The sequence below is a fragment of the Coregonus lavaretus genome, assembly GCF_964263955.1.
Source record: "Coregonus lavaretus genome assembly, chromosome: 7".
NCBI lineage: Eukaryota > Metazoa > Chordata > Actinopteri > Salmoniformes > Salmonidae > Coregonus > Coregonus lavaretus.
The window spans coordinates 10,190,503-10,215,116 of record NC_139994.1 but is presented as its reverse complement, the minus strand read 5'-3'; the positions used below and the strand labels follow the sequence as shown (position 1 = coordinate 10,215,116).

Genomic DNA, 24,614 nt, shown 5'->3' with positions numbered 1-24,614 from the left:
AACTGTGTAAGGGGAACTTAACTGAACTGTTTAAGGGGAACTTAACTGAACCGTTTAAGGGGAAATTAACTGAACTGGTTAAGGGGAACTTAACTGAACTGGTTAAGGGGAACTTCACTGAACTGTTTAAGGGGAACTTCACTGAAATGTTTATGGAGAGCTGAATTGAACTGTTTAAGGGAAAGGTATTGTTCCTGGTAGGGTATTGTGGGTGTCTCTAGGAGTTCCTAAACCTGTCACTAATCCCCTTCGAATAGCTCAGTTGGTTTGAGCATGGTGCTGCTTGCAGTGCAACACCAGAGTTGTGGGTTTGATTCAAGCTTGGGTAAAGTGTGTGTTACTGTCACTATCACTTTGGATAAAAGCATCTAAAATAATAAACGTTTCATCATTTATAACTCTTTTCTGAATGACCATATTGTTACTGTGTTATTTCCCCTCTGCGGTATGAGTCTGATGAGCTGGAGAAGAGTGTGTACCACAGTGATAAAAGCATCGAAATCATCATATTTGTATTATATATAAACCTGTTCTAAATGGCCATATTTGAATGGTATTGTTACTCTTGTTCCCCTCTGCAGTATGAGTCCGATGAGCTGGAGAAGTGTGTGTACCAGGACTACGACAGTGACAGTGACGTCCCTGATGAACTCAAACAGGACTACGTGGACGAGCAGACTGGAGATGTCCCTCTCAAGAGGTCAGGTCAAAGGTCACAACATGATGATGTCATACCCAGTGACCTCACTGGTCAAGTTCTCAAGTACGATGCTAGTAGTTAATGGATGATGAACAACTATAATTGGAAAGATTCATACACTATATACATGTTTTTGAAATCATTGTCATTAATTTTTTTCTCAGTGTAGTGTTAAAACGGCTGCAATTAAAATGAATGTATTGGCTACATATTTAGAATAACTGCCTCAAAGATATTTGTAGCTGCTCACTTCTACATAACCCATCAAAGTTGGTACAATTGCATCAAGTTATTTTTCTACATAATGAACAATTATCTTTTACCCTCCCTTTGAATGCCATGTTTGATAAACACATAGGCAATCATTCGCCCTCTTTGGTGGAGAAAGTTGGATGAATTACCACTCTGAAAGAGGCAGTTTATACCCATGTGACTGTGTTCTTAAATCTTCATCTTCTACAGTATTTCATTAAGTGTTGGGATTAAGCAGTTTTTTAACAGATCATAAAAATACATTACTGTACCTCCCACTGGAAGAGCTACTCGTGGGCGCTTTAGTTTTATGTTATGCAAATAGTCACCATTTTAGTAGCTGCATTTTGCGGTTGTAATTATTTAAGGCCTCTTCCTAAACTAGTGTGATGCATGTTGTAAATCACAATCGTAATTAGCGAGGCTCATCATAGCATAATGGAGTTATGAATGTTTAATGCCCCTCCCTTTCATTGTTCACACACACATTGTTCTCTTGCTAACGGAGAGGAGGAGAGATTCTCTCTGCAGTAAATCAGTGTGTAGACTGTGTATGCGACTACGTGCTACGATATGGCAGATAGTTATGTGATATTGCCAGCTGTGCAGCACAGTGCAAAAACCTCATTATGTTTACTTATTCAACAGCTCTTCATTAGGAACGGATGTAGGAAGTAATGAATTGATGATGTACATAGACACATTACACACTGTTATTGATTTCCATGCATGTTGTACAGATGTAGGATCTTAATTTGAGCCAGTTTGCTACAGCAGAGCAGGAAAATAATCCTGCAGCAACAGGAAATGTGGATTATGTGGATAATAAATTGACATTTTTGTAGGGTTTGATACATTTTTTGTAAGGGAAAATCAAGTGGAAATCACAAACTTCAGAAGCCTTTTTAAACCTCAAATACACTACACGTTTTAAATTTCCTGCATTGCAGGAAGGTTCTACTGCAACAGGGTAATACAATTAAGATCCTACATCTGTATGGCGAGAGCCTTGGGTTAACTACATGCTGCAGCAGCTAATGGGTATCCTTAATAAATGCAATACAGTACATTGTGCCTGCAGGGTCTGCATTCATCCCAGTGTGTTGTACTGATCTAAGCCTCTAACATGCTCATTTCCCAATCTATCAGAAGGAATCACCAGCTAATTGAAGGTCACGTCCAGGAATTAGAGATGTACTAATGAATTGTGGTAGATGCAGTTTAATTGTTAGTCGAAGGGCTGGTTCTGTAAGATTAGCGGTTCACCACCGCCCCAACCCTGGAGGTGTTTTTGCTGTGTCTTTGGCCCCTCTCTTGTGTCACGCCTCTTAATTGATAAATTAAGAAGATTTTATGAATGAATGTCTGGGCTCAACCACCGAGCCTCAAGGTTATGAACCTTAACAGCTGTCTGGGCCTGGGCTCAACCACTGAACCACAGGGTTATGAACCTGAACAGCTGTCTGTGTCTGGGCTCAACCACCGAGCCTCGGTTATGAACCTGAACAGCTGTCTCTGTCTGGGCTCAACCACCAAGCCTCGGTTATGAACCTGAACAGCTGTCTGTGTCTGGGCTCAACCACCGAGCCTCGGTTATGAACCTGAACAGCTGTCTGTGTCTGGGCTCAACCACCGAGCCTCAGTTATGAACCTGAACAGCTGTCTGTGTCTGGGCTCAACCACCGAGCCTCGGTTATGAACCTGAACAGCTGTCTGTGTCTGGGCTCAACCACCGAGCCTCGGTTATGAACCTGAACCACTGTCTTGAACATCATCACCATGTCTTGTCTGGCCCGCCTGACCTGCAAGCATTGGCCCTGTTGTCCCGCCCTCACGCCTCTCCTCTCCCTCTCTCTTCCTAATCAGTGCGTCAAGGGAGACTCTGCGCAGCAGGAAGAAGTCTGACTACAGCCTAAACAAAGGCTCCAACGCTCCCATCCTGACCAACACAACCCTCAACGTGATCCGCCTGGTCGGTGAGTAATCTTTTTCTCTCTGTTCCCCTCCTTTGTTCTTCTCCTTTTAACTCCCAGAAACATCCAAGACACTAAGTGATGATGGTGGTGACCCCTCTCCCACCGGTGAGACCTCGATAACCTTGATAATGGCACCAATTAACAAGCTAAATGCTCATTAAGAATGTGAGGATCCAGGACCCTGTTCCCAAGGCTACCTGGTGGTGTGACTGGCCTGCACCTGCCGTCATTAGCCTGTCGTGATCCCCTCCGAACCCCTGTGACCTTTCATTTCTTAAGTGCAAGACGTCAGTTTTGAGGTGTCTGGGACTTGCCGTCAAATTGGCTTCCTTCGCTAATTGCAACCCCTCTTTGATTTGTTTTCATCGGAGAAGAAGAAATGTAATTATGATAAGCGAGGTAGTTAAGGATCCGAGTTAGTGAAGAAATCTCAATTTTTTCACATTTTGAACGACATTCTGAATGACCAGTGCTGTTCACTTACAATGTTGTACATTTTATTCAACTAACAGATTTTATAGCATTTCAGATGTATAATAATACATGTATAATTTAAAACATAGTAAGTCAAATAGAAAAGTTAGAGCACATGAAATCAAATTCCACATCACTCAATCTGAAAGATATCCTCATCTGGGTTTCTATTTCAATAGTGCTCTGATAAAGTTAGATGACAGGGTTCTAGTATTGACAGATAGATAAAGTGAGAAAGTGCCGGTCTCAGCTCAAAAAGGCCAGTGGCTATTTCATCAGTTCTGATTCAATGGTAACCTTGTTACAGCCCTGTGCTCTGTATTCGTTTTATTACCTTTTTCTCAAATTAAATTCCATCCCCTCAGAGTACATGTAAATGCTCCATTGGCTAGGCAAACCCTATTATGGGAGTCCATGGGACCTAATGTTACCCCAGCTACAATGTTGGCTGCTTTAGTTGGATATGATGAACGGTTGATACCCTTTACGTTCCAGGAGATCTTATAGAGGTCTGAGAATAAAATGGAGTAAGTCAGTCGTTCCATCACATTCTACATGGGTTTTCATTTGGTGCAGTGCTGATGTCAAATGTTTGGGATTCTGATCACATTTATATCAATCTGAATATGTACTGTAAATCGGCCAGAGGATATTGCTGAAAAGTTAGATACAAACATTTTGATTTATCGCATTCACATCCTAAAAAAAGATGGCACTATTGAATATGTTGCTTTTGTAACTTTTTCCGATCAGGGATATGAAAGATAAAAGCTGAATTTCCAAGTATCTAATATTCCATCACCAGTAGTTTCCAAGCTTTGAGCTTTTTTGTTTTACATTTCTGTTGATAACTGTTCAACTGATATAAACTGTTTTGTCATTTAACATATAATAATATATAATAACGTGTAATAATATAAAGGCCATTTCTAATCTCTCCCATACAGGGAAGTACATGCAGATGATGAACATTCTGAAACCAATAGCCTTTGATGTCATCCACTGTGTTTCCCAGCTGTTTGATTACTACCTGTATGCTGTCTACGCATTCTTCGGCCGCAACGATATGGTACGGAAAAGGACCTAATGACGCCCAGATTAAGCCTGGACTACAAAACTATTTCAATGGAGATTATTTTATTGACCATGCTTTTTAGTCCAGGACTAGGCTTAATCTGTGTCCAGGAAACCGGCCCTGAGGGAGACCTATTACTGTACTTGACAGGCTTACATTATGTTAATTAATGTCCCCAATGTGAATGTGTTCTATCATTCTGATATGCTATCTTATATATTATTTACCACTGAATTTTCTGTATTTGGGCACTGGTTCTATGTTCCACCTCTCGTACACACATCACTCATGGGAAATGGTCATAGGGCTGTAGCTGAAATGACCTGAGATTGCTTTTCCCTTCTGTTGATCCAATGTCTGAGAGCTGTTTAAGTGCTTCTAATGGTGTTGTAATGGAGTTGAAATGAATGAGAGTGTTTTCAGCACAAGTCACCCTCCTTGAAAACATTGCGTTGTTACAGATGTTTCCCCAACTGTTCACTAAGATAAGGGACACTGAGGTGCTAACTGGTCTGTTCACTAAAAGATAAGGGACACTGAGGTGCTAACTGGTCTGTTCACTAAAAGATAAGGGACACTGATGTGCTAACTGGTCTGTTCACTAAAAGATAAGGGACACTGAGGTGCTAACTGGTCTGTTCACTAAAAGATAAGGGACACTGATGTGCTAACTGGTCTGTTCACTAAGATAAGGGACACTGAGGTGCTAACTGGTCTGTTCACTAAAAGATAAGGTACACTGAGGTGCTAACTGGTCTGTTCACTAAAAGATAAGGGACACTGAGGTGCTAACTGGTCTGTTCACTAAAAGATAAGGGACACTGAGGTGCTAACTGGTCTGTTCACTAAAAGATAAGGGACACTGATGTGCTAACTGGTCTGTTCACTAAAAGATAAGGGACACTGATGTGCTAACTGGTCTGCATTAGGCTTCAGTACTGTATCCCTTCAGGTGACACTTCTTCTCCTCTTCCTCCCCCTCTTCTTCTCACCATGTCTCTTCTAACGGACAGGGCACACAGAGTGACAGAGCAAGTTTTCTGCCTCTGTCAAAACGATAGGACTGGGATGAGTATCGCGATACTCGTTAGTATAGTGGCAAGGAAACAAAACACGAAGAAGATTTAATTTCTTTAGGAAAACAGCTCTATTGTTGGAAACAAACATCATTATGTTGTCATCCAGAGTCACATTTATTTATTCCTAGCTAAAGCACACAATATTTTACATACAGCAGGTTTTTAAAGGACGAAAGATTTAGGTCTGCTTTGTGTTTTCATTTTTGCCATGTAAAAAATATTGCGATACTGGTATCATCACAGGCCTACAAAACAACATTGTTTCGTTATCATGTTAAAACTCCTCTGAGGCTATTTTAGCGGCTAAAGAAAGAGCTCGGTGTGCTTTGGACTATGTGTGACTGGTAAACCCCGGGGGATCTGCTAATGATGTCAACAAAATGGCTGTCACATGCCGAAGTGGATGAGGATCTGCTGCTGCTCTGCTACCTGGGTCCTGACTGGCTTCTCCTCGGGGTCCAGGGAGCATACTGGAGATTAGGACAGGAGAACAGTCGCATGGCACCTTTACAGGGCTTCCTTCCCTTGTTTTTACCTTCTATCTGCCTGTCTGTCTTTCTCTTCTCTCCTCTCTCTCTATACCTCCCTCTTTCTCTGTATTTCTATTTTCTTTCTCTCTGTTTCTCTCTGTCTCCCCATATTTTTTCCTTTCGTTTTCCTCTCTCCTTTTCTTTGCTCCTCTCTCTGTCTTTACATCTCTGTTTTCATCCTCTGTCTCTCACCCTCTCCCACTGTCTGTCTTCCTGCCTCTATCACTCTGCCCCTCCTTGGTAGTTTCCAGTTCAATATGGCTCTCATTCAAAGACACCCACACTCAAATGCTAATGCTTTATTTACAAAGCCCCCCGAAAATGGATATGCACGTATAGGCTGTTATTGTGACATATGGATGGCTTATTATACCATGAGTATTGAGATGAGGTTGATATAGCCTCCCATTCCCTGAGTAATGAGCAATATTAATATTCAAAGGGGTAAAAGCGCCATTATATGCCGCTGCAATATTGACTCTGTCACACACATATGCTAAGATGCATTAGCTGCAGACGTTCACGGCTTCTTGTCCAGAATTAATAACTCTCCTTTCAGGCACAGGGGTGCAACGGGGGAAGAGGGGAAATGGGAAAATACCTTATCCAGATGATGAAATGCTTTCCCGCTGGGAACGTCTTGGATTCAGCCCCCCCCCTCCTCCTGCACTCATTCTAGAGAGAGAGATGGAGAGATGCTGCCACATTAATAGATGGGCTCTCCGGAAAGTTAGCAGAAATCTTAACAATAAAGATTCAGTTTTTATTTTCCCCTCGACGGCAATCTGTCAAACGGGCTTAAAGAGGCTGATGTTGTTTACACAATATGCAAGCTACTCTGCCTCTGTTTCTCTTTCTCTCTCTCTCTATCTCTCGCTCTCTCTCTCTCTCTCTCAGCACACACTCACACAAACACAATTCATCCCCTGAAAATAAGTGAATGAAGGACACTCAAACAGCTCTCTAAAACCTTTTTCTAACACTCTATCATCTGGTCCTCCAAATACAAAAACCCCAACAATTTCATTATATTGCTTTATGTTGCTCTTCCAGTTCATTGTTTAATTTGCACCATTTGGTTTTTGCTTTGTTTGTTTTCTGTTGTCCTTGCTGCTCCCAAGCCTGCCCCTAGCCTGTGTGTGCCCGGCGGCCAGGGTGGCCAGGGGGGCAGGGAGGCTGGTCCGGCCAGGCCTGTTGCCCCTTTCTGCTGGGTAAGATTGGGGCTCCGGCCCCGTCACTAGTGGAGTAGTGGACAGACTCGTCCTTCATCAACTGCAGTGTGCTACATAGATAGATCTTAGATCTTCATCCTCCTCCTCACGCGCTCTATTAGCCCCGCCTAGCTCTGTCTCGCGCTCTCCCTCTCTTTCCTTCTCTCTCTCGTTCCTTCTCTCTCTCTTTCCTTCTCTCTCTCTCTCTCTCTCCCTCTCTCCCTCACACTCTCTCTCTCTCTCCCTCTCTCCCTCACACTCTCTCTCTCACACACACACTCTCTCTCTCTCTCTCTCTCTCTCTCTCTCTCTCTCTCTCTCTCTCTCTCTCTCTCTCTCTCTCTCTCTCTCTCACTTTCTCTCTCTCTCTCCCTCACACTCTCTCTCTCCCTCACACTCTCTCTCTCGCTCTCACACACACACTCTCTCTCTCTCTCTCTCTATCTCTCACTCTCACTCTCACTCTCACTCTCACTCTGCTCAGGCCTGGGTTCAGTAGTATTTCCTGACTACGTGACCTGACCTGGAAAAACTTCTGGCCTTCGTCACAATGCCAACTGTGTCAGAACTCAAATTTGACCTTAGGCTTTAGATTCCAAAACCATTACCTTCCTTTTGAATTGACTGTCTGAGTGCCTGGTGGAAAAACTAAGATAATTGCTGAGCCCAGGCTTCAATCATAAAGTGTGAGGTGTCAACTGTTCTATATATATATATAGCTGCGGAAAAGATTAAGAGACCACTGCAAAATTATCAGTTTCTCTGGTTTTACTATTTATAGGTATGTGTTTGGGTAAAAATATCATTTTTGTTTTATTCTATAAACTGAAAACATTTCTCCCAAATTCCAAAAAAAAATATTGTCATTTAGAGCATTTATTTGCAGAAAATGACAACTGGTCAAAATAACAAAAAAGAAGCAGTGTTGTCAGACCTCGAATAATGCAAAGAAAATAAGTTCATGTTAATTTTTAAACAACACAATAGTAATGTTTTAACTTAAGAAGAGTTCAGAAATCAATATTTGGTGGAATAACCCTGATTTTCAATCACAGCTTTCATGCGTCTTGGCATGCTCTCCACCAGTCTTTCACATGGATGTTGGGTGACTTTATGCCACTCCTGGCGCAGAAATTCAAGCAGCTCGGCTTTGTTTGATGGCTTGTGACCATCCATCTTCCTCTTACATTTACATTTTAGTCATTTAGCAGACGCTCTTATCCAGAGCGACTTACAGTTAGTGAGTGCATACATTTTTTAAAAGTATTTTTATTTTTATTTATATTTTTTATATATATATATTTTTTATACTTGATCACATTCCAGAAGTTTTCAATGGGGTTCAGGTCTGGAGATTGGGCTGGCCATGACAGGGTCTTGATCTGGTGGTCCTCCATCCACACCTTGATTGACCTGGCTGTGTGGCATGGCGCATTGTCCTGCTGGAAAAACCAATCCTCAGAGTTGGGGAACAATGTCAGAGCAAAAGGAAGCAAGTTTTCTTCCAGGACATGGCTTGATTCATGTGTCCTTCACAAAGACAAATCTGCCCAATTCCAGCCTTGCTGAAGCACCCCCAGATCATCACCGATCCTCCACCAAATTTCACAGTGGGTGCGAGACACTGTGGCTTGTAGGCCTCTCCATGTCTCCGTCTAACCATTAGACGACCAGGTGTTGGGCAAAGCTGAAAATTGGACTCATCAGAGAAGATGACCTTACTCCAGTCCTCTACGGTCCAATCCTTATGGTCTTTTGAAAACCTCAGCCTGGCTCTTCTTTGCTTCTCATTGATGAAGGGCTTTTTTCTAGCTTTGCACGACTTCAGCCCTGCCCCTAGGAGCCTGTTTCGAACCGTCGTCGCCGTGCACTTCACCCCAGCTGCCGTTTGCCATTCTTTTTGTAGGTCACTTGATGTCATCCTACGGTTGTTGAGTGACATTCGAATGAGTTGGCGGTCATCCCGGTCAGTAGAGAGTCGTTTTCGCCCTCTGCCGGTCTGTAGCTTTGTTGTCCCCAATGTCTGCTGCTTGACGCCGTCTTTGAAATGTTAAGGATGGAAGGAACCTGACGCTCACTGTATCCCTCTGCCAGTAAAGTCAGAATTGAATCCTTATTTTCCTCACTCAAAACTTTCCTTTTCAACTCTTTTGGCATGGTCAATAGTTATTTTTTGATTAATATTACTTTTGAGGTACTATTAGCACTGTTTTTGCCATCCAGCTGGTCCTATTGCAAGAGGATAGTGATGACCACAGCAGTGGTTTTTATACTTTTCCTCATTAAGTAAGATTTGGTTCATGTGATCACCTAATCAGTACCTAATTCAGTAGAATGAGGTGTGCCTGTGTTGGAATTCAACAGACACTGGAATGGAATGGCTGTCATACATGTAGAGATGCTGATTTAAGAAAACATTTCAGTGGTCTCTTAATTTTTTCCACAGATGTATATATACTGGATTTACTTACAATAGAAACAGCTTTTGTATTTTTTTTTAAATCTCCCTTGCACCAGAATTTTTTGGGGTGATGCAACCAATTTCCTTCTCTATTGTCACTTTCACCTCAGTTTATCAAAACAACAGCTTTTTTGGTAATGATAAATATTGGTTCAGACAAGGACGGATTTTCCTGAAATGTCTATCTGCCAAGCAGAGATGTAAAGGAACACGTTATCGCAGGCTTTACCCAGCCATATTGGATACATATGTGTGTATTATATACCCAAACAGCACAGATGAGTTGAAATGAGCTATGAATCCATGGTAATGTGGTGTGATAGCTACAGGCCCCTACTCTGTCATGGTAATGTGGTTAGCTACAGGCCCCTACTCTGTCATGGTAATGTGGTTAGCTACAGGCCCCTACTCTGTCATGGTAATGTGGTGTGAGACTAGCTACAGGCCCCTACTCTGTCATGGTAATGTGGTTAGCTACAGGCCCCTACTCTGTCATGGTAATGTGGTTAGCTGCAGGCCCCTACTCTGTCATGGTAATGTGGTTAGCTACAGGCCCCTACTCTGTCATGGTAATGTGGTGTGAGACTAGCTACAGGCCCCTACTCTGTCATGGTAATGTGGTTAGCTACAGGCCCCTACTCTGTCATGGTAATGTGGTTAGCTGCAGGCCCCTACTCTGTCATGGTAATGTGGTTAGCTACAGGCCCCAACTCTGTCATGGTAATGTGGTTAGCTGCAGGCCCCTACTCTGTCATGGTAATGTGGTTAGCTACAGGCCCCTACTCTGTCATGGTAATGTGGTTAGCTACAGGCCCCTACTCTGTCATGGTAATGTGGTTAGCTACAGGCCCCTACTCTGTCATGGTAATGTGGTTAGCTACAGGCCCCTACTCTGTCATGGTAATGTGGTGTGAGACTACCTACAGGCCCCTACTCTGTCATGGTAATGTGGTTAGCTGCAGGCCCCTACTCTGTCATGGTAATGTGGTTAGCTACAGGCCCCAACTCTGTCATGGTAATGTGGTTAGCTGCAGGCCCCTACTCTGTCATGGTAATGTGGTTAGCTGCAGGCCCCTACTCTGTCATGGTAATGTGGTTAGCTACAGGCCCCTACTCTGTCATGGTAATGTGGTGTGAGACTACCTACAGGCCCCTACTCTGTCATGGTAATGTGGTTAGCTACAGGCCCCTACTCTGTCATGGTAATGTGAGGAAAGAGAGATGGCAGAATCATTCACAATGCTCCCAAACTGACAAGAACTTGCTCTCTTTCGCTCTCAGACCTCTAGCCTAAATGTAGCCTAAAAGTCCAATAACTAGACTCCTGGTCTAGTTATAGATCCCCTGGTGGGCCCCCTCCTGTCATTATATCCCTAGGATTAGTTTGTCATTAGATTGTAGTGTAGACAGGACGGTGCATGTGTATTAACCATGTGTGTGTGTCCTTTCTGCAGTATGAATCATCAGGTCCGGGTCTGATCAGCAGCCGACTGAGAACAACACTGAACAGAATCCAGGAGAGCCTCATCCAAATGGTAGGAAAAAAACCTCTCTAACTCCCCTCTCTTCTTCACTCTCTTCCGCCATCCCCTTTCTCTCTCTCTCTCCCTCTACCTCGCCTTCCTCCTCTCTCTTTCCCTCTACCTCGCCCCCCTCCTCTCTCTTTCCCTCTACCTCGCCCCCCTCCTCTCTCTTTCCCTCTACCTTGTCCCCCTCCTCTCTATTTCCCTCTACCTCACCCCCTCCTCTCTCTTTCCCTCTACCTCGCCCCCCTCCTCTCTCTTTACCTCTACCTCGCCCCCCTCCTCTCTCTTTACCTCTACCTCGCCCCCCTCCTCTCTCTTTCCCTCTACCTCACCCCCTCCTCTCTCTTTCCCTCTACCTCGCCCCCCTCCTCTCTCTTTACCTCGCCCCCCTCCTCTCTCTTTACCTCTACCTCGCCCCCCTCCTCTCTCTTTCCCTCTACCTCGCCACCTCCTCTCTCTTTCCCTCTACCTCGCCTTCCTCCTCTCTCTTTCCCTCTACCTCGCCCCCCTCCTCTCTCTTTCCCTCTACCTCGCCCCCCTCCTCTCTCTTTCCCTCTACCTCGCTCCCTCCTCTCTCTTTCCCTCTACCTCGCCCCCTCCTCTCTATTTCCCTCTACCTCGCCCCCTCCTCTCTCTTTACCTCTACCTCGCCCCCTCCTCTCTCTTTACCTCTACCTCGCCCCCCTCCTCTCTCTTTCCCTCTACCTCGCCCCCTCCTCTCTCTTTCCCTCTACCTCGCCCCCTCCTCTCTCTTTCCCTCTACCTCGCCTTCCTCCTCTCTCTTTCCCTCTACCTCACCTTCCTCCTCTCTCTTTCCCTCTACCTCGCCCCCCTCCTCTCTCTTTACCTCGCCCCCCTCCTCTCTCTTTCCCTCTACCTCGCCCCCTCCTCTCTCTTTCCCTCTACCTCGCCTTCCTCCTCTCTCTTTCCCTCTACCTCGCCTTCCTCCTCTCTCTTTCCCTCTACCTCGCCCCCCTCCTCTCTCTTTCCCTCTACCTCGCCCCCTCCTCTCTCTTTCCCTCTACCTCGCCTTCCTCCTCTCTCTTTCCCTCTACCTCGCCCCCCTCCTCTCTCTTTCCCTCTACCTCGCCCCCTCCTCTCTCTTTCCCTCTACCTCGCCCCCTCCTCTCTCTTTCCCTCTACCTCGCCCCCTCCTCTCTATTTCCCTCTACCTCGCCCCCCTCCTCTCTCTTTACCTCTACCTCGCCCCCCTCCTCTCTCTTTACCTCTACCTCGCCTCCTCCTCTCTCTTTCCCTCTACCTCGCCCCCTCCTCTCTCTTTCCCTCTACCTCGCCCCCTCCTCTCTCTTTCCCTCTACCTCGCCCCCCTCCTCTCTCTATTTCCCTCTATCTCGCCCCCATCCTCTCTCTATTTCCCTCTATCTCGCCCCCATTCTCTCTCTATTTCCCTCTATCTCTCTCCACCTCTTCTCTCTCTTCCTCTAATGCACCTTTTTTTTTTTCTCTCTACCCCTTCTTTTTACATTCTAAATCTCTCCCTCGATTCTGTCCATGCCTGTGTGTGTGGTCTAAGAGGGAAATGGGGCAGGAGTGCTCGCTGCTCACCCCGTATGGCCTTCGCCTTCATTAAGCTTATCCCCCCCCCCCCCCCCCCGCCCACACACACATACACACATATTCTCTCCATCACGGCTTCCACGCCACGGGAGTGTGCTGTTTAGGTAAGTGATGGGATGGGTCCCCTGCTAAAGGCCTCCCTTCTCTGTCAGTGCCTCCATTATCCATATTGGCCTCAATTTCACATATGATACAATGTAATCCAGCCTTCAATTCAACCTTTAACTGAACCATTTGTGTTGACTCTACTTCCTCTGAATGAAAGCATCATTCATATTTTCTATCTCATTATGCTGCTCATTGTATGTGATCACTCAAATGGTGAGGGGCTGAAGCTTATTGGCTAGAACTCAAATTGCTAGGTGGCTGACCCACGTGGGGGAAAATGGCGCCGCACATTTACATTTGTACATTTTAGTCATTTAGCAGACGCTGTTATCCAGAGCAATTTACAGAAGCAATTAGGGTTAAGTGCCTTGCTCAAGGGCACATTGACAGATTTTTCACCTAGTCTGCTCGGGGATTGAACCATCAACCTTTCGGCCCAACGCTCTTAACCGCTAGGCTACCTGCCGCACAGCTTCCAGAAAACAGTCGCTTTCAAACTAGGGATTTCATGGCTAATTACGGTAAGACAGTATTTCTGCTCATAGATTATTTATGTATGAAGTACACATTGACACATCCAGCCCAAAGCGGGAGGTTTAAGAAAGACTTACTAGTCGCCAAATTTCCGGAACATGTCTGAGTTGAACCACTATGTCCTGAGGGGGGAACATTCTGAAAGGGGACAGTCACTTCCTGTAACGCTGAAGTGACAGGTTGCCAACGGTCACCAAAGCGTGATGGTGGAAGGTCGGTCTGTATATCAATCAGTCGATGGCTGTGAGAGTTCATGAAAGGTCACGGGTGAGTTTTCAGTCTTCATTTGGTGCGTCTCATAAACCATATTTCCATCCACAGTTTTTATACGAGTAAAGTCATACCGTATAAAAATAAATGTGTTGGAAACGGTACAATTTTATAAATGCCGACAGATAATTTGTTCGTTCGATAAGGTGGGATATTTTTGTGTAAAGTTAATTATACGAGAAATGGTGGTGGAAACTCCTTTATGCGCAAATATTGATATAATAACCATCATATCAAAGTAAACTTGGAGTCACGCGATGATATGTTGTGTGGTCCTCCCACTACGACTCAGGAAAGCATGCAGTTTATTAGGCTACAGATGAAATAAATAAAGATGAACTTCACAGGGTGGTGAAAATGCACTGTAATGAGCTTGATGCTACTTTCCAGTAAATATGGAGGGTCTTATTCTGGTGACATGATGATCGATACCTGACTGCCGTTTTGAATACAAATATTCTCACTCTTATCCATAATTATCTCGTCATGTAAAATAATCTACCAGCACAGCCTACCCACACTATCTGCCAGCTGTTGGCTTGAGCGCAGGTGCCAAGACCAGAGTAGGCACGTTTGCTATTTAACGCAACAGATTCTGTGACAAATTTATCGGTAGAGTTGAAAATGCAGATGGAAACACATTTAACATTTCTATTTGGTACATGAAAAATTGAGCAGAAAGTACGTTTTGTGTGCACTACGTCAGTTGGTGGAAACATACCACTGGTGGGAAAATTCAAATATTTTCTTTATTCGGATATTAGAATATTCACATATATCTGTCGCCACTAGTCTAGCTATAGACACACTATGGGTGAGATAAGGTGATCAAAAAGGAAAGTGAAGTAAATGCATTTTTGTGAATTCTCATTATATTAATCTGCCTTAGCTGATTAGTTTACCAGCATCGCCCTGAAGCTAGTGTTGTGACTGTTAGTGGATGAAAACTGTCAGCCCTGAAAAACATCTGTGATAACACACACAAACGTCCAGTACAGCCCTGTTCTCTGGTTACTGTGGGGAGGAGGGACGTCTCTGTCAGGGATGTTGGATCATATGACCGTGGACATGGAGCTCTGAGAGGAACAGACAGACGGGACAGAGGGGTGATAGGGGCTGTGTAGAACGCATCAGTGCACAAACACATGTCAGTTCAGGGGAGAGGGAGAGAGACGGAGAGAGAGGGTGGGAGATCAGCTCTTCTCGGGAGAACGAAGTGGTGTGAGGCCTTTTACACAGAGAGAGCATAATGATATCACTTTGTGTCCAACCAGAGATACTGGATATAATGACGAGATGCTTGAGTCTCCGCCCTAACAATGGGATTCGTTGTCCACAGAGCAGAACGGCGGACTGTCTATCTCCCGCCTATTCTCTTCTGGTTGGTGGATACATCGTGTTATTTGAATACTTAAAAACAAATATTCAGTGAGGGGTGTTGACTTCAACCGCCTGTATTCAATGGAGAGTGAGATGCTAGTCTCATGAATATGCATAGACCGTCTCGAATTTCGAAACTTCTATTAGATCAAATAAGCCTAACGTAACAAAGTAGCAATTCATTTTTATCTTGACTAAATTTGACACTCTACTTGCACCACCCGTACAAAAACTCTTCACTTGCTTAATAATTAATGATCTGCTAAACGTGGACAGATTTTGGGCTGTGTAAACCCTCTCGCTTCGTCTCTTCCTCTGGTCGATGCTTGACTGCCGTTTGACAACCCAGTCTACTTGATTAAGAGCTATTTAAAACATCCTCGCTTCAGCAGGCGACAGAAACACAGAGTTCTCTGGGCTCTCTATCGACTCATTCTCTCTCCATTCTCTCTAATACAACTCCTTTGGATAAGGCTTTTAGTCTTTCGCCGGAAATATAACTTTATTTTAGTTCAGGTCAATAAATCATTCATTGCTTGAGATCTGCTCTCCTTTATTTCCCCAAATGTTATCTCTCTCTCTCTCTCTCTCTCTCTCTCTCTCTCTCTCTCTCTCTCTCTCTCTCTCTCTCTCTCTCTCTCTCGCTCTCTCTCTCTCTCGCTCTCTCACTCTCTCACTCTCTCACTCTGCCACTCTCATTCTCTCTCTCACTCTCTCTGTCTCTCTCTCTCTCTCTGTCTCGCTGTCTCTCTCTCTCTCACTCTCTCTCTCCTCTCTCTCTCTCACTCTCTCTCTCCCTCGATTTCTCTCTCTCTCTCCCTCGATTTCTCTCTCTCTCTCCCTCGATTTCTCTCTCTCTCTCCCTCGATTTCTCTCTCTCTCTCCCTCGATTTCTCTCTCTCTCTCCCTCGATTTCTCTCTCTCTCTCTCCCTCGATTTCTCTCTCTCTCCCTCGATTTCTCTCCCTCGATCTCTCTCTCCCTCTCGATCTCTCTCTCCCCTCGATCTCTCTCTCGCTCCCTCGATCTCTCTCTCCCTCGATCTCTCTCTCTCTCCCTCGATCTCTCGATCTTTCTCTCTCCCTCGATCTCTCTCTCTCCCTCGATCTATCTCCCTCCCTCAATCTCTCTCTCTCTCTGAATCTCTCTCTCTCTCTCTCTCTCTCTCTCTCTGAATCTCTCTCTCACTCTCTCTCTCTCTGAATCTCTCTCTCTCGCTCTCTCTCTCTCTCTCCCTCGATCTCTCTCGCTCTCTCTCTCCCTCGATTTCTCTCTCTCTCTCGCTCTCTCTGAATCTCTCTCGCTCTCTCTCTCTCTCCCTCGATCTCTCTCTTGCTCTCTCCTCCTCTATCTCTCTCCATCTCTCTCCCTACTTTAATCACTTTATTAAATCACTAATAACGTTTGCATGTATACTATGTACCGACTTTGTGATAATTAAGAATCAAGGTCAGGGTTTGCATAAGCAGCGTGCATTAATTTACAGTGATAGTCTTTTGACTTTATTACCGTTCATTTGCAATCTCCCCCGGCATAATTACAAAAAGGGACGTTGAGATTTATAAACACACACAAATTGATAAAAAGACACACACACGCGCACAAATGGATAGACACACACGCGCACACAGAGAGGGGGAGACCTCATTTGTAAACATATCATAAAGTTAATTATGCGTCACATTTCAATTTGCAGAGAAATCCTTGTGGTTTAGCTCTCATTTGCTGCCTTAACTTGATTTGATTTAAAATCAATTCTCTCATAATGACTTTGATGCCAATATGAATGGCAGTCAGCCCGTAGAGACATATCTTAGAGACTGTCTCAATCTCAATGTCTAAGACACCAGACTGGCTGCTCTCCCACGAGCCTCTCAGGAGAGTGAAGTCTGCCCCCTCTCTTTCTCTCCTTCTCTTCTCCGCACCCTCCATTTCATCCCTTCTTCTTTCTAAACCACCTTTTGCAAAACCCTTAATGTTCTGCACATACACTAGGCTATAAGGAACTGTTTCCCAGACTCATATTATGCCTATTCCTCGACTGAAAAGCACTTTTCCATTGAGATGCTCCATTGCGCATGCTTTTTAGTCAAGGAGTAGGCTTAATCTGGTTCCAGAAACCTGGCCCCAGGTCTTCCTACCATACTATCCCTCCATCCCTCCTCCTTGTTCTACACCACTTTTCCAAAGCCATGGCTCCCTGGGAAAACGATGCCAGTCTGAGCACCAGGCCTCAAATTCAACCATGCTGTTCCACTGACACCCGATAGAGATCACTTTGTTTGACCCCAGTCCCCAGCCACCCATTATGCCTTCCAGCAAGGCTTTGGATGCGGCTAACGCTAGCTAGCATTTCAATCAAAACCCCCCTCCTCCCTCCTCTCTCTCTCTCTCTCTCTCTCTCTCTCTCTCTCTCTCTCTCTCTCTCTCTCTCTCTCTCTCTCTCTCTCTCTCTCTCTCTCTCTCTCTCTCTCTCTCTCTCTCTCTCTGTCTCTCTCTCTGTCTCTGTCTCTGTCTCTCTCTGTCTCTCTATCTGTCTCTCTCTGTCTCTCTCTCTCTGCATGTCTCTTTGTCTCTGTGTCTGTATGGCAGCTGCAGCGTAGCGATTATCCCTCTGTGTTGATGCTGTCCAGCTTCTTAACCAACCAACCTACTGAGCTGGCTTTGAACACGCTTTATTTGTGCTGCCGACAGAATAAACAGCAGCCGCATGTGTGTGTGTGTGGTATGTTTGTGGTGCCACAAATTGTGAAATGTTTAACTATCATATCAGGTGATTGAATCAGCCACTTCAACCATACATCTTTTTTTTGTCTTTACCAGGGTTTGGTTTTTGGGGGGCGGTTTCCCAGGCACAGATTAGTCCTGGACTAGGTTTAATGTGTCCAGGAAACCACGCCATAAAGTTTTGAAGGATAGACTATTACCCGTCAGCTCAGCACCTGTGTTGAATCAACAGGGAGGGGGTGTGAGTATTAATATGCAGTGTTGGTGAATGGGGGCTCTGGGGCTGGTTGGAGGTTGTGGCGGTGACAGGAATCAGATCTGTCCAAGGTGATTTCCCCTCCGTAGAGACCTGGAGATACATCTCTATGGGCACCAGCAATCTGGCAGCCAAAGGCATGCTGAGCTCTCCAAATCCCACGCACACTCAGGAGTGCACACACACACACACACAGACGTACACATGCATGAACTTGAGAACACATGCACACAGACACACACATTTTTCTATTCTCATCTCACTCACACATCTCTCTCCTTTGTCTGCCAGCTCGGTGGTTAACTTAAGCATGTGGTGGGGTTGCGCTTTACCACACTGAGGCTTGGCATCGCCAGCTCCACAGCCCGGCACGGCCCGGCACGGCCCTTCTCGGGGGGGCACAGATTAACGGTCTCCCCACGCCTCCTCAGTGCTGAGTTACTGCATTAGAGACTAAGCTCGCCTACCGCCTCGCTTTCTGTTTGAATATGGCCGCCCAGGGGGGAGTCTCAGTGTAAGGTGAATATGAGGTGGTTTGATGTCGAGTTCATTTAGCTGACGTCATGCTGACAATGGACCCCAGTCCAGAGGGTCTAACTGTAGGAGCGCTGGGAATGAGGATGTAAATGATAGTGCTGTCATCGTAACACAGTTATTTATGGAGGAGAAGTGTTTTGTTATGGTGGAAGTAAGTAGAATTGTTGGTAGTTATAGTAAGGATAGAACAGATTGCATTGATATAGATGAGCCAGTCTGCAGTACACACACACTGTCCGTCTAAATGATGAGTTGAGAGTTTTGACAGTTTGTCATACATATTGATAACCGTGCACTAGGTCATAGAGTATAGACAGCAGCTCTGATACAGGGCAGCTAGTGCTCTAGGACCTGTTACTCAACATCTCTGAGATACTGTTGTCCTAAAGTTCTCCCAGAGTTCTGTTGAATGACTCACCACTTCAATTGTAATGAGAAGCTGATTTGCATTTTGGGTTATTTAAATCCTTCCTTTTTTCTTTCCCTCTTCATCCTCATTAGAATAACAGCATATTCCATACTCTTTTAAAAAATCCAGCTGATTTAAATTCTCCCTCTCCAGCAGAGCAGCAAATAGGCTCTGGCTTTGTGGGAATCCTGGAAAGTTCATCAGGCAGAATGGAAGCTGGGTATCTTGTAATAAACATTGAGATGATATGACCCTAAAGGGTAAGCAGATCCATCCGCCACTTTCAGAGGAGGAACTGCCAGTGTTGATGGTGGGCTGTATCTCACAGAGCAAATTATGGCTCTAATTCCTTTTGACGTGCGTCTAATGATAAGTGAATTTGCGATATTACCAGCGTATGAAGGAACTGGTGGCGACATACACTTGACAGTAATTGCCTAGCGACCAGGCCACCCCGCACGTTTTAAAATCTCCACGGGCGGAATACGGAGGATAATTGTTTCAGGGCCTCTAAGAGGGTTTCAGAGACGCTAAGAGATCACAATTCACCCTCATACTAAACGTCCTTTGTCAGAAGGGTGATATGATCGTTATGAAGCCCTAAATGTTGTTTAGTCTTAGTTTTTATTGTGGATTGGAAGAACAGAGTCTACTTCTTACACTCCAAGGCTTTCTGGGGAACTTTTTTACCAAGGCCTGATAGAGTGTTTTGTTGAAATTAGTTTCAACCAACAGGTTGAGTGATTGTTTTTTTCCCCCTCGGTCCTCAGTTGCCTTTAGTGTTCATACTGTAGCCCCATAGCCAGTGGTGAAACTGAGACTCCATTTTGTGTTCTTTCTGGTTTGGTGTTCCACCAGCCTCAGTGATGCGGCCACTGCAGAGTGAATAATCCAGGAGAGTAGTGCAGACCTCCATCCACTCTCCCCAGGTGTGGGCCAAGGGCCATGGCAGGAGCCAGGGAGGGACAGCCGCTCCAGCCGTTCCAGAAGCAAACATGACAGATGGCTTTCAAAGGCTCGCCCCCAAAATACCTCCGGCAGCACCTCAAAGTCAACTGTTCATACAACAAATCAGACGCCTCCACTCAGACAGAGTCCCAAAATAATAATAGTTGTTTTCTTCAGCAGGGTTGGCTGGCCTGATTCAGCAAGCAGTTCAAAAGAACTCCGCCCAGCACCAAGCCAAGGCCAAGACTCTGGACCTGTTCTGCAGACAGTCGGTTGAGTTGCGACTGTATAAATATAGATGATTAAATGATGCCTCGGGAGCCTTCCCAAGGCCAGTAATCAGTGGCAGTGGGTGGGTCTGGGTCAGTGTGTGTTTCCACACGTGCTGCTGTTGGAGGTACGCTGCAAAACAAAATGGGGGGAATGTTGGTGTTATACAAACGACACCACAGGTATGTGTTGTCAAAGTCTGGGTAGTGCCTATAGCAATACCAACCTAAATGGATTGTCGGAATGAAAGCCAACAAAGATAAGCAGTGAACAGATTGTGGAGACATCCTGGTACTGTAAATCTTGAAATCAAGCAAAGCCTTGCTAGTCCATTTAAAGTAGGCAGTATACTATAGACAAGGTTCACAGTGGTTCCCAAACTGTGGGGCTGCGCGGTGGTCCCCCCTTAAAAAAAATCAATAAATAATATATACACTGCTCAAAAAAATAAAGGGAACACTTAAACAACACATCCTAGATCTGAATGAATGAAATAATCTTATTAAATACTTTTTTCTTTACATAGTTGAATGTGCTGACAACAAAATCACACAAAAATTATCAATGGAAATCAAATGTATCAACCCATGGAGGTCTGGATTTGGAGTCACCATCAAAATTAAAGTGGAAAACCACACTACAGGCTGATCCAACTTTGATGTAATGTCCTTAAAACAAGTCAAAATGAGGCTCAGTAGTGTGTGTGGCCTCCACGTGCCTGTATGACCTCCCTACAACGCCTGGGCATGCTCCTGATGAGGTGGCGGATGGTCTCCTGAGGGATCTCCTCCCAGACCTGGACTAAAGCATCCGCCAACTCCTGGACAGTCTGTGGTGCAACGTGGCATTGGTGGATGGAGCGAGACATGATGTCCCAGATGTGCTCAATTGGATTCAGGTCTGGGGAACGGGCGGGCCAGTCCATACCATCAATGCCTTCCTCTTGCAGGAACTGCTGACACACTCCAGCCACATGAGGTCTAGCATTGTCTTGCATTAGGAGGAACCCAGGGCCAACCGCACCAGCATATGGTCTCACAAAGGGTCTGATGATCTCATCTCGGTACCTAATGGCAGTCAGGCTACCTCTGGTGAGCACATGGAGGGCTGTGCGGCCCCCCAAAGAAATGCCACCCCACACCATGACTGACCCACCGCCAAACCGGTCATGCTGGAGGATGTTGCAGGCAGCAGAACGTTCTCCACGGCGTCTCCAGACTCTGTCACGTCTGTCACATGTGCTCAGTGTGAACCTGCTTTCATCTGTGAAGAGCACAGGGCGCCAGTGGCGAATTTGCCAATCTTGGTGTTCTCTGGCAAATGGCAAACGTCCTGCACGGTGTTGGGCTGTAAGCACAACCCCCACCTGTGGACGTCGGGCCCTCATACCACCCTCATGGAGTCTGTTTCTGACCGTTTGAGCAGACACATGCACATTTGTGGCCTGCTGGAGGTCATTTTGCAGGGCTCTGGCAGTGCTCCTCCTGCTCCTCCTTGCACAAAGGTGGAGGTAGCGGTCCTGCTGCTGGGTTGTTGCCCTCCTACGGCCTCCTCCACGTCTCCTGATGTACTGGCCTGTCTCCTGGTAGCGCCTCCATGCTCTGGACACTACGCTGACAGACACAGCAAACCTTCTTGCCACAGCTCGCATTGATGTGCCATCCTGGACGAGCTGCACTACCTGAGCCACTTGTGTGGGTTGTAGACTCCGTCTCATGCTACCACTAGAGTGAAAGCACCGCCAGCATTCAAAAGTGACCAAAACATCAGCCAGGAAGCATAGGAACTGAGAAGTGGTCTGTGGTCACCACCTGCAGAACCACTTCTTTACTGGGGGTGTCTTGCTAATTGCCTATAATTTCCACCTGTTGTCTATTCCATTTGCACAACAGCATGTGACATTTATTGTCAATCAGTGTTGCTTCCTAAGTGGACAGTTTGATTTCACAGAAGTGTGATTGACTTGGAGTTACATTGTGTTGTTTAAGTGTTCCCTTTATTTTTTTGAGCAGTGTATATACAGTGAGGAAAAAAAGTATTTGATCCCCTGCTGATTTTGTAAGTTTGCCCACTGACAAAGAAATTATCAGTCTATAATTTTAATGGTAGGTTTATTTGAACAGTGAGAGACAGAATAACAACAAAAAAATCCAGAAAAACGCATGTCAAAAATGTTATAAATTGATTTGCATTTTAATGAGGGAAATAAGTATTTGACCCCCTCTCAATCAGAAAGATTTCTGGCTCCCAGGTGTCTTTTATACAGGTAACGAGCTGAGATTAGGAGCACACTCTTAAAGGGAGTGCTCCTAATCTCAGTTTGTTACCTGTATAAAAGACACCTGTCCACAGAAGCAATCAATCAATCAGATTCCAAACTCTCCACCATGGCCAAGACCAAAGAGCTCTCCAAGGATGTCAGGGACAAGATTGTAGACCTACACAAGGCTGGAATGGGCTACAAGACCATCGCCAAGCAGCTTGGTGAGAAGGTGACAACAGTTGGTGCGATTATTCGCAAATGGAAGAAACACAAAAGACCTGTCAATCTCCCTCGGCCTGGGGCTCCATGCAATATCTCACCTCGTGGAGTTGCAATGATCATGAGAACGGTGAGGAATTAGCCCAGAACTACACGGGAGGATCTTGTCAATGATCTCAAGGAAGCTGGGACCATAGTCACCAAGAAAACAATTGGTAACACACTACGCCGTGAAGGACTGAAATCCTGCAGCGCCCGCAAGGTCCTCCTGCACAAGGAAGCACATATACATGCCCGTCTGCAGTTTGCCAATGAACATCTGAATGATTCAGAGGAGAACTGGGTGAAAGTGTTGTGGTCAGATGAGACCAAAATTGAGCTTTTTGGCATCAACTCAACTCGCCGTGTTTGGAGGAGGAGGAATGCTACCTATGACCCCAAGAACACCATCCCCACCGTCAAACATGGAGGTGGAAACATTATGCTTTGGGGGTGTTTTTCTGCTAAGGGGACAGGACAACTTCACCGCATCAAAGGGACGATGGACGGGGCCATGTACTGTCAAATCTTGGGTGAGAACCTCCTTCCCTCAGCGAGGGCATTGAAAATGGGTTGTGGATGGGTATTCCAGCATGACAATGACCCAAAACACACGGCCAAGGCAACAAAGGAGTGGCTCTAGAAGAAGCACATTAAGGTCCTGGAGTGGCCTAGCCAGTCTCCTGACCTTAATACCATAGAAAATCTGTGGAGGGATCTGAAGGTTCGAGTTGCCAAACGTCAGCCTCGAAACCTTAATGACTTGGAGAAGATCTGCAAAGAGGAGTGGGACAAAATCCCTCCTGAGATGTGTGCAAACCTGGTGGCCAACTACAAGAAACGTCTGACCTCTGTGATTGCCAACAAGGGTTTTGCCACCAAGTACTAAGTAATGTTTTGCAGAGGGGTCAAATACTTATTTCCCTCATTAAAATACAAATCAATTTAAAACATTTTTGACATGCGTTTTTCAGGATTTTTTTGTTGTTATTCTGTCTCTCTCTGTTCAAATAAACCTACCATTAAAATTATAGACTGATCATTTCTTTGTCAGTGGGCAAACGTACAAAATCAGCAGGGGATCAAATACTTTTTTCCCTCACTGTATATATATATACACTACCAGTAAAAAGTTTGGACACGCCTACTCATTCAAGGGTTTTTCTTAATTTTTACTATTGTTTACATTGTAGAATAATAGTGAAGACATCAAAACAATGAAATAACATATATGGAATCATGTAGTAACCAAACAAGTGTTAAACAAATCAAAATATATTTTATATTTGAGATTCTTCAAATAGCCAACTTTGATGACAGGCACACTCTTGGCATTCTCTCAACCAGCGTCATGAGTTTGTCACCTGGAATTCATTTCAATTAACAGGTGTGCCTTCTTAAACGTTAATTTGTGGAATTTCTTTCCTTCTTAATGCGTTTGAGCCAATCAGTTGTGTTGTGACAAGGTAGGGGGGTATACAGAAGATAGCCCTATTTGGTAAAGACCAAGTCCATCATTACTTTAAGACATGAAGGTCAGTCAATAAGGAACATTTCAGTGTAGTCGCAAAAACCATCAAGCGCTATGATGAAACTGGCTCTCATGAGGACCGCCACAGGAATGGAAGACCCAGAGTTACCTCTGCTTCATAGAATAAGTTCATTGGAGTTACCAGCCTCAGAAATTGCAGCCCAAATAAATGCTTCACAGAGTTCGTCACAGACACATCTCAACGTCAACTGTTCAGAGGGGACTGTGTGAATCAGGCCTTCATGGTCGAATTGCTGCAAAG

General features: G+C 45.1%; 1 protein-coding gene across 2 annotated transcripts in view; it reads left to right on the top strand.

Moving 5' to 3' along the window:
* LOC311132398 (syndetin-like) overlaps window positions 1-24,614 on the top strand; it is a 214,882-nt gene that overhangs the window by 141,706 nt on the left and 48,562 nt on the right. For both annotated transcript variants that reach the window (XM_084165674.1, XM_084165673.1), the window contains 4 exons: window positions 582-700; window positions 2,819-2,928; window positions 4,350-4,471; window positions 11,213-11,293. In XM_084165674.1, the coding sequence (XP_084021800.1) occupies window positions 582-700; window positions 2,819-2,928; window positions 4,350-4,471; window positions 11,213-11,293 (432 nt within the window). The remainder of the gene's footprint in view (window positions 1-581; window positions 701-2,818; window positions 2,929-4,349; window positions 4,472-11,212; window positions 11,294-24,614) is intronic.